We start from the raw sequence: 16,936 nt of genomic DNA on the forward strand, positions 1-16,936 counted from the left end.
CACCGAAAGGTAACTGAACTTTTATTTGATTTCAAGAAAATTCGGCAGGGCTCCTTTAACCTAAATAACAAGGGAACTGTCGCATAAAACTGCTAATATGTTTAAGTTCTGTTACTGTGAATACACTATTTTTTGCATAAGAATGCACAAGCCCTGAGCCCTGTCCATTAACAACGGTCAAATGCCCTGTCTTGGTACTTATCTGGTCTTAGTGTTGTAATAACCACATTTTGTGATCCTTTGCAAAATATTTAAATGTATATTAAGCAATGGTTTTCATATATTTTTTTAAACTCTCTTTCCTCAAACATCCTGTTTAGTACTCTCTTTATTTGATATGTTCTGTATTCTCTATGAATCATCAACAGAAACAGCATAATCCTCCAGCTCAAACTGTGATCAATTCCAGGAAATTATTAAATATGATTTAAGTAACAACATGCACCTTTCTGTTCTTCAGGGAGGTTGGCGGTCGTAAACTACTTGTGGGTACTAGACTGGTAAAAGAGCTTGAGGAGTTTAGCGGAGACCTGTCGTTGGAAGGACTCCATTTCTGGAAGATGGCTTTCTCAGCCATGACACACCCAGCCACCAGTAATACTTTATCTTCCCAAGCCCAGGGAGCCAATGGCTCAGAAGCTTGTAAAGACCAGATCAAGCCTGACCCATCCTCAGCCAGTGAAAAAAAGGTCATTCTTCTTCCATGTAAAAACCCACCAAGCCAAGAACGTGTGCAACTGTGGCTGGAAGCCAGGAAACAGTACAAGAATTTACAAAACTTGCGAAAAGACACTGTGCTGTTAAAGAAAGGGGTTAATGAGTTTATTGATGAAGAGGGGATCCCAGAGAGAAGTCAGCAGCCAGCGGTGAATGTTGAGCTGTGTGGGAAGTCCTTTTCCAGTTCCAGGACTCACTTGAGAACAAAACGCAACCTGTCCTTAATCTTATCTCCCATGAAGAACTCAGGCTTTCACTGTAAATCCACAGAGATTAGTCCAATTACAGATGAAACTGCTATGGTGTTTGAGCAAGATGAAGAAGGTGATTATAATAAAACCACCTTTCCAGAGTCCCCAGAGCTGCCTACATGGCAGCAGTCCTGTCAGCCCAGCCCTTCATACCCAAACCTGCTCAGTGAAAACAGGCAAAGTGAAAAGTCGTTATGTCCACTGTCTCCTGGGCTCTTTGATTCCCCAGATAGACTAGGGGAGAATCATAGTCCCTCACCTCTTCATGTCAGTAACAGGGAAGAGGGTAGGACTAGTCCCCACCTCCTTTACAACACACCTTTCGTAAGGCGGCGGCAGAGAAGAAGTGAAGATCTGAAGCCAGTGTGCAGCACACCCATATGTGAAGGTAAGAAACCAGTAGTTTCTTCTGTCACAGAGCAGTGTATATTTGTCTTCTTTAGCCTCATTCACACATGGACTGGAATCCTGACATTGTCCTGTCTTTGTCCAGAGGGAGTGTTTTAGAATATGCAAATGTTCAAGTGAGACTTGAACTATCCAGACTTGATCCTGCAAGCCCCCTAGTATGTCTATATTATGTGCCTGAGCTCCTGCTCTGTCTCAATGTCTTGGGAGGATTTATAGCGAGCAAATGAACATGTTGATGACATCACTTGAGTGTCATTGTAGTCGAAGTATAGAGCTGTTTTCCACAGCCTAAGTATTCTGTCATGTTGAGCCTTCTGTGCACACTGACATGGAGCTTAGTTTCTCCCGTGAGGATGCTTATCACTCTTGCAATCCCCTGGGGATTGGGGAAGAGTGATAACAATGTCAGGAGAAATCACCCTCAGACATTGTCTAGAATACTTATGTGAAACACGCTTTTGACTACTGTAAACCATCTGTTTTTCTTTTAAGTTTTAAACTGTTGCTTAACTCATTTCTGCTCTGCCCGTTTTATTCCTGTTGCAGAGGATCCTATTTCTCAGAGACTCTCCCAGAGGGGGAGAAGCCAGGCGCACCCACTAAGAAGAGTGTTACTGACCACACAGTTGAAGGTCAGGCCACAAGTTTTGATTTTTCAGACCTTTCATCACATTATCTCACCACAGGCCAATCTGGTTAGGGAAACCGTTTAAAATAAGAGTGTAGAAGTCTTCATGGAGAGCATTGCCCTGTATGGACTTCATCTTACACTTGAGTGATTTGAATTGGGATGTTTAGTAGATGTGCCTGTATTGAAATTTCTTGTACTTTTTTTGTCTTTCAAAGAACCAGTTTGCTGCTTTGAATGTGCCAAAGAAAGAAAACTCTCAGATTGAAGGGCCCAGCATAGCCAACTCGTATGGCTTCAAAGTCAGCATGCAGAATCTGCAAGATGCCAAAGCTCTGCATGAGGTGAACTGTTCAGGCTCCATTCAGTTATGTTGAGAGAATGTTTTATTTTTTATTTTTTATAGATTATTTTTTTTAGTTAAAAGTTATTTTACTTTCAGCTAAAAATCTAAATTTGTGGAAAGTGTGGAGAACTAAATATATAGAGGGGGTGCTTGTTCTAAAAATTTGATTCCAGCTCTCATTCACCCACACCATTACCACAAAATTAATTGTGCCCCTTTTAATACAACAGTGCTTGTGCTCTTCAGGTCCAACACCTAACACTAATGGGCATGGAGCTTCATGCAAGAACCCGTCGTGACCTTGAACCTGATCCTGAGTTCGACCCCATATGTGCCTTATTCTATTGCCTCAATTCAGATGCTCCCCTGCTACATGTAGATAGCACCCAGCTGACCGGTGCAATCGTAGTGGACAATGACAATAAAAATTGTGATCAAGGTAGAGTCTTACTTTCCTCAAGCACAGAACAATGTTTGTTATGTGTTACAACATGTTGAAATGGTTCTATGGGTTCGTGAGGTTTTCCACAGGGTTCTAGGTCACATAATTTGAGCCTTTCAACAGTTGAGCTACTGTAATTAGCCTGTTTAACTGCCCTCAGCAGGTCACAGAGGATCAGCACCCCTGCTGGTCAGGTCGGGGGTCACTGGGCTGCAGGTGGCATATGCCACGGATGAGAAGATGCTGTTTCAGGAGCTGATCGCCATCATGAGGAGGTATATGTATATAAATGGCTCTCATTGAATAGAATTTAGCTTGGTAAACTGCCGGTATAAGATTTTGATTCATTTCTTTTTTTTTATCCTGGCTGTAGGTAGAGAGAGTGTTCACCATGAGCTTTGGTTAGCAGTTCAGTTCCCAGCTCCCTGTCCATATGTTGAAGTGTCTTTGAGCAAGACAGTGAAAACCCAAGCTTCTCCCAGTGGTGTGTAGTGTGTGTTTGTGAGGGAGAGACAAAAAAGAAACAGAGGTAGATAAACAGAGGGATTGAGAAGCAACTGAAAAGTGCTTTAGGTACCAATAAGGTGTAAAAGTGCTAAATGGAGACCGTGTATCATTCATCCTGTGCTCTGTTTAAAGTATATTCCATCATAAATTATAAAGGCACCATATTTACAACTGGAACAACAAATATGTAAAGAATGTTATTTGGTTTATGAAAACAACATTTCAGACATCCTGAATGATGGCTTAGAGGTTTCATCATTTGTAGCAGCTGCTATACTGTACATATCTGAAAATATCTGAATTATGTGTAGTAATTTTAAATAAACAGCATTGATCAAAAATTTCAGAACCAGGTTGGATATCATGTCTACTTTAAAAACATTATTTGTAAAGCAGCAAAAACAATATCTGATAGAATTACCTTATATTTAAATCATAAAATACACATACATAGTTGAGTATAGTTGAAACTGACCTACTCTGAAAAATCATCCCTTTATAAAGGTCACAATCCCTTTTTAAATTCACTGGTTTTAAATATGCTGATTCACCTGTATGCTCATTTGAAGGGGGTGGTGTTTAATGCTGTTGAGTTGTGTTGCATTGTACTAACAGGAGGCTCTTTGGAGCTCTCTCAGGAAGTTACATATTTCTGTATTTAGCATATACCTTCATTGATAAAGATGCAAATTTACCTGTTCAACTTGTGTTGAGAAATTATTAATTGGCTTTTTACTCCCTTTTACTTAGTAACAGTAACAATAGTAACAATTTAAGTGTAGACAGAGGGTAGACTGTAGCATGAACACAACTGTGTGTTTAGATTTGCTAATCTCACTTATTGCTCTATTGAAGTGCCAAAAAAAAAGCTTCTGGTCAGCTGACACTGATGCACCCAAACAATATGTTTACGAAAACATGCTCTACTTTTCAGTAGTATACACGAGAGGAATGATGTCAGTGTAGGCTGCAGATGTGTCTGCAGACATTTCTTTTTAGCGATCGATGAAAGTGCAGACATTGGCCAATGCGGAATATTTACCAAAGGCTCTCAGGACTGCTAGAAGTCTTCTTTTTGTCTGTTCTGTGCTCAGACTGTCAGAGACTACAGTAGACATCTTTGACAGTCTGTTGAAACAGTCTTTATGTGTGAGCTGTCCAGTCCTTAATAGTCTTTGATAGTCTGCAGGCTTACAGCTTAACATATCTGTGTTTGATCAGGTATGACCCAGACATCCTGGTAGGATATGAGGTTCAGATGCAATCCTGGGGCTACCTCCTCCAGCGGGCATCAGCACTTGGAGTGGACCTGTGCCAGCAGCTGTCACGAGTGCCAGGTGAGAATAGTTGTCCAGCTTCTACATTAAACTAGTTAATCCAGAATCTTGATCAAGTGTTCAGGGTTAAAAGCAGGTCGGCTTTATGCAAGAAAGTGATGTGGTGGTACTTAACATGAACCTCCTACCTCATATTTTCATTTAACTTTTTATTTAAGCATTTATTTGGAGTTGAAGAGTTAAAGAGTTGGCACAATAAGAGTGTTTTTTCAGGAGAATTATTCTCCTCAAGACATTTCTAACTTGTGTATTGGAATCTGTGGTGCAGGAAGTAGAGCGGCCGTCCACCAATTCCACAGTTGTTGGTTTGATTCCCAGATTATGTGGTCACGTGTCGAAGTGTCCTTGAGCAAGACAAGCAATTTTTAGTCTTTCTCTGTGCATATCCTAAGGTGACTCCAAAGAGAACCGCTTCGCTGCAGAGAGGGATGAGTATGGAGCCGACACCATGACAGAGATTAACATCATCGGACGCATTACCCTCAATCTGTGGAGGGTGATGAAGACTGAGGCAAGTGTCCTACCATGACCTCCACCCCTCTCAGACATAGTGTCAGCCATCACTGTTCAGACTTTGGCCAGGCATGTACTGTAAAATGAGCTGTAACTTGCTTTTCACGTATCCTTACAGTTCAATTTTAGTTGTTAGTTATTGTTTTAGGGTAGTTTAGTTTGCTCAGTGAATTGCCTTGAGTTGGCATTCTCTACTGTTGTCTTCACAGCACCAACAGTCTTCACTGCTTTAGGCTTTTAGCTCACTTGTTTTATCATCAAAATGCAATGTACATTAACAAAGGATTCATGTGAAAATTATAGAGATGCAACTTGACGAAATGGTCCAAGTGTGTATATTCTCTTCCAGGTAACGTTAAACAACTACAGTTTTGAGAATGTGGCCTTCCATGTGCTCCACCAACGCTTCCCCCTGTATAGCCACCGTACACTTTCGGACTGGTTTGACCACAACACCGACTTATACCGGTTTGTACCCACACCAATTAAACCAGAAATGTGATCACAGATAATTTCAGCTAATCATCTGTCTCATTTTAACCAGTGGAACATGACCTGTGGCTGTTACTCTTTCCAGTCCTCATTTAAACTGCATTTACTTTATAAAGCTCTGTGCAATGAGAACATTGTATGCTAATGGTTATGCTGATGTGTGTGTTACTGTAGGTGGAAGTTGGTTGACCACTATGTGAGCCGAGTGCGTGGCACCATGCAGCTTCTCCAGCAGCATGACATCATTGGCAGAACTAGTGAGCTGGCCAGACTGTTTGGAATTCAGTTCTTCCATGTTCTGACTCGGGGATCACAGGTACCAGTACACACACGCATACTTCTTTCATTTAAAGTCTTCAATACTAAAACAGTGGGGGTTTTTTTGTTTTTTCAACACCCAGACATTGGGAAACTTGTTTTGGGACTCTGATTAGCCCACAGTTTTCAGTTGACTTTAATTCAACTTATTTTAAATAGCACCAAATCACAACAAGGCACTTTACATAATAAAGTCAAGATTATACAGATATGTAAAGAAAACAAATTCCCCTATAATGAGCCTATAGGCAACAGAGAGGAAAAACCCTCTTTAACGTAGGAAACCTCCAGCAGAACCAGGCTCAGGTTGGGCAGCCATCTGCCTTGATCTGTTGAGGTGAGTAAAAAGTGCATAGAGCAAAGAAAAGAGCAACAAGAAGCAACAACAAAACACTAGGCAGGTTGGTAGGACCAGTAGCTGTGCACTGGAAACAAACAGCTCCAATGCCGGGAACACCTGCCGAAAGGGACTGAGAGGGAGAAGCACAAATACAGTAGATAGAGACACAAAGTTAATGTCATGCAGTTGTGGCATATAAATGTGGGGTGAGATTAGTGTTTTAAGCCTAGACTTAAAAGTAGAGAGGGTGTCTGCTGCCGAAATCTGAACTGGGAGCTGGTCCCACAGGAGAGGAGCTTGATAGCTAAAGGCCCTGCCCTCCCATTCTACTTTTTGAAATTCTGGGAGCCGCAAGTAGGCCTGTATTCTGAGATTAAGTGGTCTACTGGGATGATATGGTACTAAGATATGACGGAGCTTGACCTTTCAGAGCTTTATATGTGAGGAGGGTTTTAAATTCTATTCTAGATTTATGGGAAGCCATTTTTTGTGCTGAAGTCCTATGGTCACAATATACACCTTTCAAGCATAACTTTATGACCACCTTTGCAATTAAATGCAATCCAATACAGTGGTTCTGCCATGAATTGTACTTTTACAAGATTATAATTTCACAGTTTTTAGGTTGTAACTGTTAGGTAATCTTGACTCCAGCATCTGTCACACATCCACTTATTGAACAGAAATTCAAACTGCATACATACAGAAAGAAAAACACCAACTCCATTTGTCAGTCAAATCATAAACAAGCTGTTCTGAGCCAGCTGATCATTTTACATGTCCGGTATTGTTTTTGTGAAAGTCAACAGACAATACAGATGAGCTGTATAAGGTGTTTGAGCTACATTGTACCTCTTTTAACCACGACTGCTCACACTTGAATGATGACAAAAGGCACATGCGCAAAAAAGTATGATGTTAAATAAAAATCTTGGGTTTGACAATTCTATCAGTAGCCAGAGGTTCGAATTGAAATACATATAAATTCACATTAGCAAATGGTCTAGATCCTATATTTCAAAAAATTATTTGGAAACAAAAACATTAAGTGTCACTTGAATTATCAGTCTACTCTGCAGTTCTCAAATTTAAAGAAAATTTTTTAGGCCATTGTTGTGAAGGACAGCAGCTTGGTCCCCCCACCCCCACCCCATGAAATCCACAGTGAAGAAACTAGAAACAAAAGACAAAAACCACTACCAAACCACTTTTTCTCAGCAGTTAGTTGATACAAAGATAAAGCACCAAAGCACAGTGTCTTGCAGACAAGTAGAGCCATGACTTCACCTTAACAATGATGGTGCTCCATATCTACTACTGAAGTTCAAATTTCTTGTGTTGTTGCCTCTACATTCCAAAAACTGATACTGCTTTAGCTATTGATTAGACCCTCAGTTAAAGGCAAATACATTAAAGCGAGAAAAATGAACGATACCATTAAAAGCAGTACTTTTCAGAATGTCTTGTTTCATCAAGTTGTGCTTCCTGCTCTCCTTCCTACAGTACCGTGTTGAGTCCATGATGCTGCGTCTGGCCAAGCCTCTAAACTACATCCCTGTCACACCCAGCATCCATCAACGAGCCCAGCAGAGGGCGCCACAGTGCATTCCTCTGGTGATGGAGCCTGAATCACGCTTTTACAGCAACTCGGTGGTTGTACTGGACTTCCAATCGCTCTACCCTTCCATCGTCATTGCATATAACTACTGCTACTCTACATGCCTTGGCCACATCGACAGCCTTGGAACGTAAGGACATGACAGAGCCACACACCTAGAGCGTCTACTGAACTTGCTTAGGTTGCATGTCTGCCAGGAAACTCTGCTCCCAGTGTTTCCTTCCTTTCCTCATTATTTTTAATAAAAGAGTGAATTGCAGATGCTGCAGCACTACCAGCCCAGAGATATAGGCACTGAAAGGAAATTATATTAATCCACGTCCCTTTTTCAGGTCTGATGAGTTTAAGTTTGGCTGCACCTCACTGAGGGTCCCTCCTGAGCTTCTCTACCAGCTACGTAATGACATCACTGTGTCACCCAATGGCATCGCCTTCGTCAAGGTACAGCACACTCTGACCAGTTCTCTGATGAGATGTAACCAGGCACTGAATATTGTCCTAGAAAACCGATTGGTCCTATTAGTAAACATATCTCTGAGCAGGTTTATGAAGGTGTCTACAGAACCCCCCCTTCATGCTCTGCTTCCTTCCATTTATTTATTTTTTTCATTTAGTCACAACCCCACACTATGTCTCCAGTTACAGTCTCATTGTGTGAACAATATACAATCATTGCAGTGTAACTGTGAGCACAATGTAATCTGAGGTCATTAAAGGTGCATTAGGAAACTAGGCATGGTCCAGAGCTGGAAGGGTGTTGCATCAGCTGGCTACAACTGGATTTCTTGTCTTACTGCTTTTTCTAAGTCAACCATATACATAGCCACAGTGGTCAGTTAAGTAGTATTAAATGGGAATTCTGAACTATCTATGGGCTACCACAGAAAGACATACACAGACAGACAACCATTCACACTGACCTTTATGCCTACAGGGAATTTAGGGTCACTAATAAACCTAGTGTACATGTCTTTCGACTGTGGGACATCTTAAAACAAAATTATGTATAGAGGGTTAAAACCACACACCCACTCCTTTATTCTGACACTAGATATATCCTATAGTAACCCTCTGGAGTTTTTTCCCCCACATATTAAAAAACAATTAAGTATTTTTAAATCTCTCCCAGGAGAGGCACTGAGAGTCATTTTATTGGCAGGTAAAGAGAAAAGATTGGCAAGACACTGGTGTGACCTCTTCAAAAGCTCTACTTTAGTTTGCTTTGCAATTCTGTTACCAACGCAGATTCCTTTGTTTTTCCCATGACTTTCACATTATCTTTTTGAGGTGCTGTGTAAGAGTTACCAAGGAGCAAACAGTCCCAAATCAACACTGTAGCTAAGTGGTATCTTCCATGTTGTCCGAGATGAAGACAAATACAAGCCATTAATGTATCATCTTTCAGAATGGCAATATGTTCCACTGCAAGAGTAATGTCATTTTACACACTTATTTGCTGTGACCCTGTTGTTTTCATCATAAACATTCTACCTCTTCTGTTCTCACTTGTTTTCTTGTTTTGTTTTTTTATGTCCAGTCGTCAGTGCGTAAAGGAGTCGTGCCCAGCATGCTGGAAGAAATCCTCAATACTAGGATCATGGTGAAGCAGTCAATGAAAACCTACAAGCAGGACAAAGCCCTGATGAGGTTGCTGCATGCCCGACAGCTCGGGCTCAAGCTCATCGCCAACGTGACCTTCGGCTACACTGCCGCCAACTACTCTGGACGTATGCCCAGTGTGGAGGTAAGCTAATCTAATATTACTGTGTGTCTGCAGCATTGAAGTGAGACTAACAAAAAGACGCACTTGCAGCAGCGGATGAGTCATAATTAAATGCCAGTCTACCACAAAGAAATTGTTTGGATTGTGACATCTTAGCCAAATCACAATGGAAAATGTGACGAGGCAAGCGGCCCTTTTATTATTTTTTTTTTCCTCAGGTTTGTTTCAACGCACACCATTATTGAAGCTATCTGTGCTTTAGTATGTCACACTGAATAAGCTCATGAGAAATACATTTTTTATGGGATTAATGATTTGGAAATAATTTAAAAGCAACTTTTATTTTACAAGCAGATTTATAAAAAGCGCAAGACGCATCAAATGTTGAAAATGAAAAATTGTAATGGTAAACGTTCTGCTATTCACCTATTCACACACACACTCAGACTGATGATGGCTGCTGCCATGCAAGGTGCTCATCTGACCACTGGGAGCAACTTGGGGTTCAATTTCTTGCCGAATGACACTCCAATGCAGGATATAAAATTTCAGCTGCCTAACAATTTGTTATATTTTTCGAAGGCCAGGTTAGCACCTTGATTCTTTTACTGCTGAGCGATTCCAAGAATCACATCTACATTTTTTTTTTAATCTTTGTGCTATTTACAGTCAGAAATACATTTTAAATCACTTGTCATTCATTGCATTCTCTCTTTATTTACATTGTACAGAGCATCCCAGCTTTTTTGGAAATGGGGATTTGTTGTTCTTTAAAATGATCTGGACTGTGAGATCTTTCTGGTGTACTTTCCATTGCACCACACGTTTCTAGTACCACAGTATTCGCATAGTTGCATTTCGTCACCTGCTCTTTCCAGGTTGGAGACAGCATTGTTCACAAAGCCAGAGAGACCCTGGAGAGAGCCATCAGACTGGTCAATGACACTAAGAAATGGGGAGCACGTGTTGTGTATGGCGACACAGACAGGTAAGCAGTATTAGCACTTTCCCCAGTACACAGGCACTGTAGTGCTCTCACAGCAGTAGTAATGTTCATAATGACTGATACACCCTCATATGTTAGCCTAAAGCCATAACTGTCACATTTTCATAATTTTCCCCACCTGTGTTCAGGCTGTGAGCACCTTTGTTCATGTCACTATTCCATTATTGTGTAAAAATCTTAGTGCCATTTTCCTGAGGATTAAATAATCACTGTTTCCTGTCGTCACATTTTTTTATTGTTTTGACAACTAGTTCCAAGTTGCTAAATAATTCTTAGTATTAAAAAGATTGTAGCTAATGTATTTTTCTAGCAATGATTTGGATATATATATATATATATATATATATATATATATATATATATATATATATATATATATATATATATATATATATATATATATATATATATATATATATATATATATATATATATATATATATATATATATATATATATATATATGGTTTTTTTTTTGTTCCTGTAGTGTTTTAGCTATAAAAGAAGTGAAGTTTCAAACAGCAGGAATTGACTTTTTATCTCAGGCAACAGTAAGTGAACCATTCTGATGAGCTGCCATTTGTATGTTTTTTTTTTTTTTTTTTTTTTTTTTTTTTTTTTGGTAGTTTGTTTGTTTTGCTGAAGGGAGCCACCAAAGAACAGGCCTTTAAGATTGGTAATGAGATTGCTGAAGCTGTGACTGCATCCAACCCCAAGCCTGTCAAACTCAAGTTTGAGAAGGTAATGGCTTTTCATCCTAGAGGCACACACGCACACAACAACATTTGTGCTAATTGTCTTTTTCCGTTTGCACACACAGATGCATTTAGAAGTAGTAACCTGTTAACTGTGTGTGTGTTCATGTGTGTGTGTTCTAGGTGTACCTGCCCTGTGTCCTGCAGACAAAGAAGCGCTATGTTGGCTACATGTATGAGAGCCTTGACCAAAAGGAGCCTGTTTTTGATGCCAAAGGAATTGAGACAGTTCGCCGTGACAGCTGCCCCGCTGTTTCCAAGGTAACAGGCAAACCATTCTCCCCTCCTCCCTTACCTGTTTCTCTGCTCTACACCAATCACACCCATGCCAGATTTCTTCCTGATCTCACTCACTCAGACCGCTTCACACATATCCGTCAGGGAATGGTCCCTAGCTGGTCTTTGTCTAGACATTGAAATGTCTCATTGTCAACTTGGCCTTCTAATTATTTTTAATAACGGACTTAAACATTTCAGTGCATTAAACTTGTACATTCTGTACTGATGAGACACAACAATAAATCCACTAATAGAGTGAACAACCTTTATTACCATAGTAGCTGTAAGAACGTATAATGGACAGCAAGTGAAATGTCAGGTATTGAAGCTGATGTGTTGGTAGCAGGACAAATTAGCTTGTGCAAGGATCTAAGGGACTTTGAACCAAATTGTGACAACTAGTCTCCAAAATTCCGAAAAAGCAGGATGTTTGTGGCGTATTCATAGCATGAAGTAATTTTTGCTGCCTTGTACCTCACTTGGAAGTCACTTTGGATAAAAGCATCTGCTAAATGACTAAATGTAAATGTAAATAAAGTAGTGAGTACAGTAGTCACAACCAAAAATGGACAAGAAGGACAACTGGTGAACTAAGGCTCATTGATACATTTGGAGAGCAAATTGTAGCTCATCTGGTCAGATCCCACAGACTGTAGCACAAATTGCTATAAGGCTAATGCTGATCATGATCAACAGTTGTCATTCAGGCTCCCTCCCCCCTCTTTACTCCCTTTTGTCTGAGGTGACAAAAATGACACGGCACATAACAAGTCTTTATGCAAATTGGTTTAGTGTGTCGAAGGTGTCATCCTGGCTTGCTGCTTATTTGACTGCATAGCCACAGTGTAGTCAGATAGTTCTGACCGCCCTCCACCACTGAATGTGTCTAAAATGGGAGCAGGAGTGTCAGAACTTGATTATGGTGGAATTGAAGAAAGTGGCCTTTCCTGAAGATTTACACGTTCTTTAAAATCATGTGGAAACAGGGTGTGTGCGCGTCATTTACCTGGGGAAGAAATTGCACCATGATGCACTGTGTGAAGACGTAGACATTGTTATGCTATAGGCTGACAAACCTTGTTTTTGTAATGGTCATGTTGTTAGTTTGACCTACACCACCTACCTTACATAATTGCAGTACTCCTGTTCATTTGCACTGATGGCCCTGCCACAGTCCATACATTGTTCAGGAATGAGTAACGTGACAGTATAAGATGTTGCGCTGGGCTCTAAACTTTTCGGATCCACCATAACATCGTTGGAATGTGCAGGAGAAACAAGTTTAATTCATAGAGCTCCCACCTCACAACTTATTCTGTGGCAGGATCTTCTGCTGAGATCGTGATGCCGCACACAAGAGGACACCATCACAGGTCTTTCCATACCTTATTGAGCCTGCTGATTTGGCACCATGAGGGGGCCTACATAACATTAGGAAGATCTCAGGTGGTTCTAATGTTGTGGTTGTATAGTGCATTTGTTTTTGTTACATTACAAATGAATCCTTCTTTAACTGAACCCCCTTATTGTCTGTTAAGAGCATTCATTCTTTACTATCTCCTTACCATACGTTTACACTTTTATCCAAATTGACTTATAAGCAAGGAACACACAAAAGTGGCAATTTAGCATTGTCTTGGCCGAGAGCAATCTGATATGTGGCCAGAAGGAACCGGGAGGCAAACCACTAACCCTGCCATTGGTTAATGACTGCCCTACTAACTCAGCCACAACAATGCCTTTGTTTCCTGTGGTCATATATTCATTTCTGTCCTCCACAGATTCTGGAACGTTCCATTAAGTTGCTGTTTGAGACTCGGGACATCAGCCAGGTGAAACACTTTGTGCAGCGCCAGTGTGTGAAAATTCTGGACGGTCGGGCCAGCATGCAGGACCTGACTTTTGCTAAGGAGTACAGAGGCAGTGGCTCATACCGGCCTGGAGCCTGCGTTCCTGCCCTGGAGCTCACCAGGTGTGTGTGTGTGTGTGTAAATTGTCATTTGACATTTGCAGGAAAGCCACGTGCAGAGAAACCCCACACTAAAAACAGAGACTTTGTGTGTGAGTTGCTTTCAACTACAGTTAAAGCACTCAGTGTGAATCCAATTACTTCTTCCCCACAGTGTTTATTGTCTGGCTTCACTAGCCTGCATGTACAGTACCTGAGCCTGTTGCTAGGTAACCCAACTCTTAATGGGTAAAAAAAAAAAGAGAGATTTCAGAAATGGATAAGAACCCTCATTCAAGAAGATTAGTAGCATTTCTTTCCTGGTTATTAGTACAGTAACACAAAAGGCAAATCTAGCTGGAGTGATTTCCATTGAAATGAACAATATTTATTACCAGAAGACCTGCATGACAGCATAGGTAAGAAAGCTCAGAGCCACCAATCATGAACAGGTTTGTTTTTGTATAAACAGGCGTATGATGGCATACGACCGTCGCTTGGAGCCTCGGGTGGGTGAGCGAGTGCCTTACGTGGTCGTGTACGGGATGCCCGGTGTCCCCCTCATCCAGCTGGTGCGTCGGCCCATGGAGGTGCTGCAGGACCCTGGCTTCCGCCTCAATGCCACCTACTACATCACCAAGCAGATCTTGCCGCCATTGGCCCGCATGTTCCAGCTAATCGGAGTGGATGTGTTCAGCTGGTACCAGGAGCTCCCCAGGGTAAGACCATGAAGCAAAAAGCAGCACCAACATCGTAATGTTTTTTACATTACCTTTTCAGTAATTCAGATTGTTATTCTCTTTGTAATTTAGAGTATCAGTATTGATAATACATATAAAATGAAATTCTTCAGAATAAAAGAAGAAAGCAGAGAATCATTACAAAGACACAGATGATTTTTGCTTCCAGTTCTGTCAAAATAGAAGCAGGCTGCCAGAGAGTTTTTCATTCAGAAAGAAAAAAAAAAGAAAGAAGATTCTCTACTCTGCTTTCTGCTCAGGATGGAATGAGACTTGTCCAACAGCAGTGTTGCTGTTCCTTCCCAGTACTGAAGGTTCAGCTTTGGCTGTGACAAATCACACATGCCATCTGCTGGTAGAGCTGAAGCAGTTTGTCACAGTTGTTGCTCTAATAAAACAGATATTACTGACCTTTTTTGTCTTCTGGGCATTAACTGTAACTGTTTACTTTCTTTAACTGTTTAGATGGTTCAGCTTATAAATGCAAAATAGTTTCAAAAACACATTTAGTGTTCTTTTAATGTTGGATGGGATTAGGTTTAGCGAAACCATGTCAAATTTAAAGCCTTCATCTCGTCATTCTTTCCTCCCACACCGCCCTCGTCTACATTATTCCTTGGAGTCCATAAGGATTGTACTACCTAGACTACAGCTGAACCTTATTCAATTCAATTCAATTCAATTCAATTCAACTTTATTAATATAGCGCCAATTCACAACAAAGTCATCTCAGGGCACTTTACAGAATAAAGTCAAGATTATAAAGATATATAAAGAGAACCCAACAATTCCCCCTGGAGCAAGCCATAGGCAACAGTGGAGAGGAAAAACTCCCTTTAACGGAAGAAACCTCCAGCAGAACCAGGCTCAGGGTGGACGGCCATCTGCCTCGACCGGTTGGGGTGAGTGGAAAGGGGAGAGAGAAAAGAACAGAGCAACAAAAGCAACAACAAAACATCTGGCAGATTGGTAGGATCAGTAGCTTCACGCTGGAAGACACACAGCTTCAAAGCCGGGGGACACCTGCAGAAAGGGACAGAGAGAGGGGGACAGAGGAGGACAAAGACAACTACGGGAGAGAACACACAGAGTTAATGACATACAGTGGTGACAATTGCTGGATGAGAGGAGAGGAGAGATGGTCAAGAGGAGGAAAGGAGCTCAGTGCATTGGGGGGTGGGTCCCCCAGCAGTCTAATCCTATGGCAGCATAACTATAACTAACTATATGCTTTATTAAAAAGGAAGGTTTTAATCCTAGACTTAAAAGTAGAGAGGGTGTCTGCTTCCCGAATCTGAACTGGGAGCTGGTTCCACAAGAGAGGAGCTTGATAGCTAAAGGCTCTACCTCCCATTCTACTTTTGGAAATTCTGGGAACCACAAGTAGGCCTGCATTCTGAGAGCGAAGTGGTCTACTGGGATGATATGGTGCTATGAGGTCTTCTAAATATGATGGAGCGTGACCATTCAGAGCTTTATATGTAAGAAGCAGGGTTTTAAATTCTATTCTACATTTAATGGGAAGCCAATGGAGAGAAGCTAGTGAAGGTGAAATGTGATCTCTCTTGCTAGTTCCAGTCAGCACTCTTGCTGCAGCATTTTGGATTAATTGCAGGCTCTTTAGGGAGTTACTGGGGCATCCTGAAAGTAGGGAATTACAGTAGTCCAACCTACAGGTAACAAATGCATGGACCAGTTTTTCGGCATCACTTTGAGACAGGATGCTCCTAATTTTGGCAATGTTCCGTAGGTGGAAGAAGGCTGTTCTAGAGATTTGTTTTATATGTGAATTAAAGGATAGATCCTGATCAAAAATAACTCCAAGGTTCCTTGCAGTAGTACTAGAGGCCAGACTTATGCCATCTAGTGTAACAATATGGTTGGACATCATATCTCTGAGATTTTTGGGCCCAAATACTATGACTTCAGTTTTGTCTGAGTTTAAAAGTAAAAAATTGTGGGACATCCAGGCCTTTATGTCTTGTAGGCATGCTTGAAGCTTTATTAACTGATTATTTTCATCTGGTTCCATAGATAAATATAGCTGGGTATCATCAGCATAACAGTGGAAATTTATCGAGTGTTTTCTAATAATGTTGCCTAAAGGAGACATATATAAAGTAAAAAGTATTGGTCCTAACACAGAGCCTTGTGGAACTCCATAGCTAACTTTTGTGTGCATGGAGGATTCATCATTAACATGAACAAATTGAAATCTATCAGATAGATAAGATTTAAACCAACCTAGTGCAGTTCCTGTAATTCCAATTTCATGTTCCAGTCTCTGTAATAAAATGTTATGATCAATGATATCAAATGCAGCACTAAGATCAAGAATAGAGATGAGTCCAGTATCTGAGGCCATGAGAAGATCGTTGGTGACTTTTACCAGTGCTGTTTCTGTACTATGATGAACTCTAAATCCTGACTGAAAGTCTTCATACAAATTATTCCTATGAAGGTGATCACATAATTGTTTTGTGACTACTTTTTCAATTATTTTAGAAATAAAGGGGAGATTAGATATTGGTCTGTAATTGGCTAAAACACCTGGGTCAAGACAGG

The 16,936-nt window shown here is 40.8% G+C and overlaps 1 protein-coding gene across 5 annotated transcripts in view; it reads left to right on the forward strand.

Annotated features, from left to right (window-relative positions):
- rev3l (REV3 like, DNA directed polymerase zeta catalytic subunit) overlaps positions 1 to 16,936 on the forward strand; it is a 79,919-nt gene that overhangs the window by 59,474 nt on the left and 3,509 nt on the right. For 3 of the 5 annotated variants that reach the window (XM_067481294.1, XM_067481296.1, XM_067481298.1), the window contains 17 exons: positions 461 to 1,356; positions 1,926 to 2,011; positions 2,226 to 2,351; positions 2,600 to 2,792; positions 2,956 to 3,070; positions 4,524 to 4,639; positions 5,032 to 5,150; positions 5,502 to 5,620; positions 5,819 to 5,960; positions 7,806 to 8,050; positions 8,253 to 8,361; positions 9,458 to 9,664; positions 10,522 to 10,631; positions 11,276 to 11,390; positions 11,528 to 11,665; positions 13,465 to 13,655; positions 14,104 to 14,350. In XM_067481294.1, coding sequence (XP_067337395.1) covers positions 461 to 1,356; positions 1,926 to 2,011; positions 2,226 to 2,351; positions 2,600 to 2,792; positions 2,956 to 3,070; positions 4,524 to 4,639; positions 5,032 to 5,150; positions 5,502 to 5,620; positions 5,819 to 5,960; positions 7,806 to 8,050; positions 8,253 to 8,361; positions 9,458 to 9,664; positions 10,522 to 10,631; positions 11,276 to 11,390; positions 11,528 to 11,665; positions 13,465 to 13,655; positions 14,104 to 14,350 — 3,274 coding nt within the window. The other 2 variants (XM_067481295.1, XM_067481299.1) reach the window with 2 other exon arrangements.

The sequence above is a fragment of the Channa argus genome, chromosome 17, assembly GCF_033026475.1.
Source record: "Channa argus isolate prfri chromosome 17, Channa argus male v1.0, whole genome shotgun sequence".
NCBI classification, from domain to species: domain Eukaryota; kingdom Metazoa; phylum Chordata; class Actinopteri; order Anabantiformes; family Channidae; genus Channa; species Channa argus.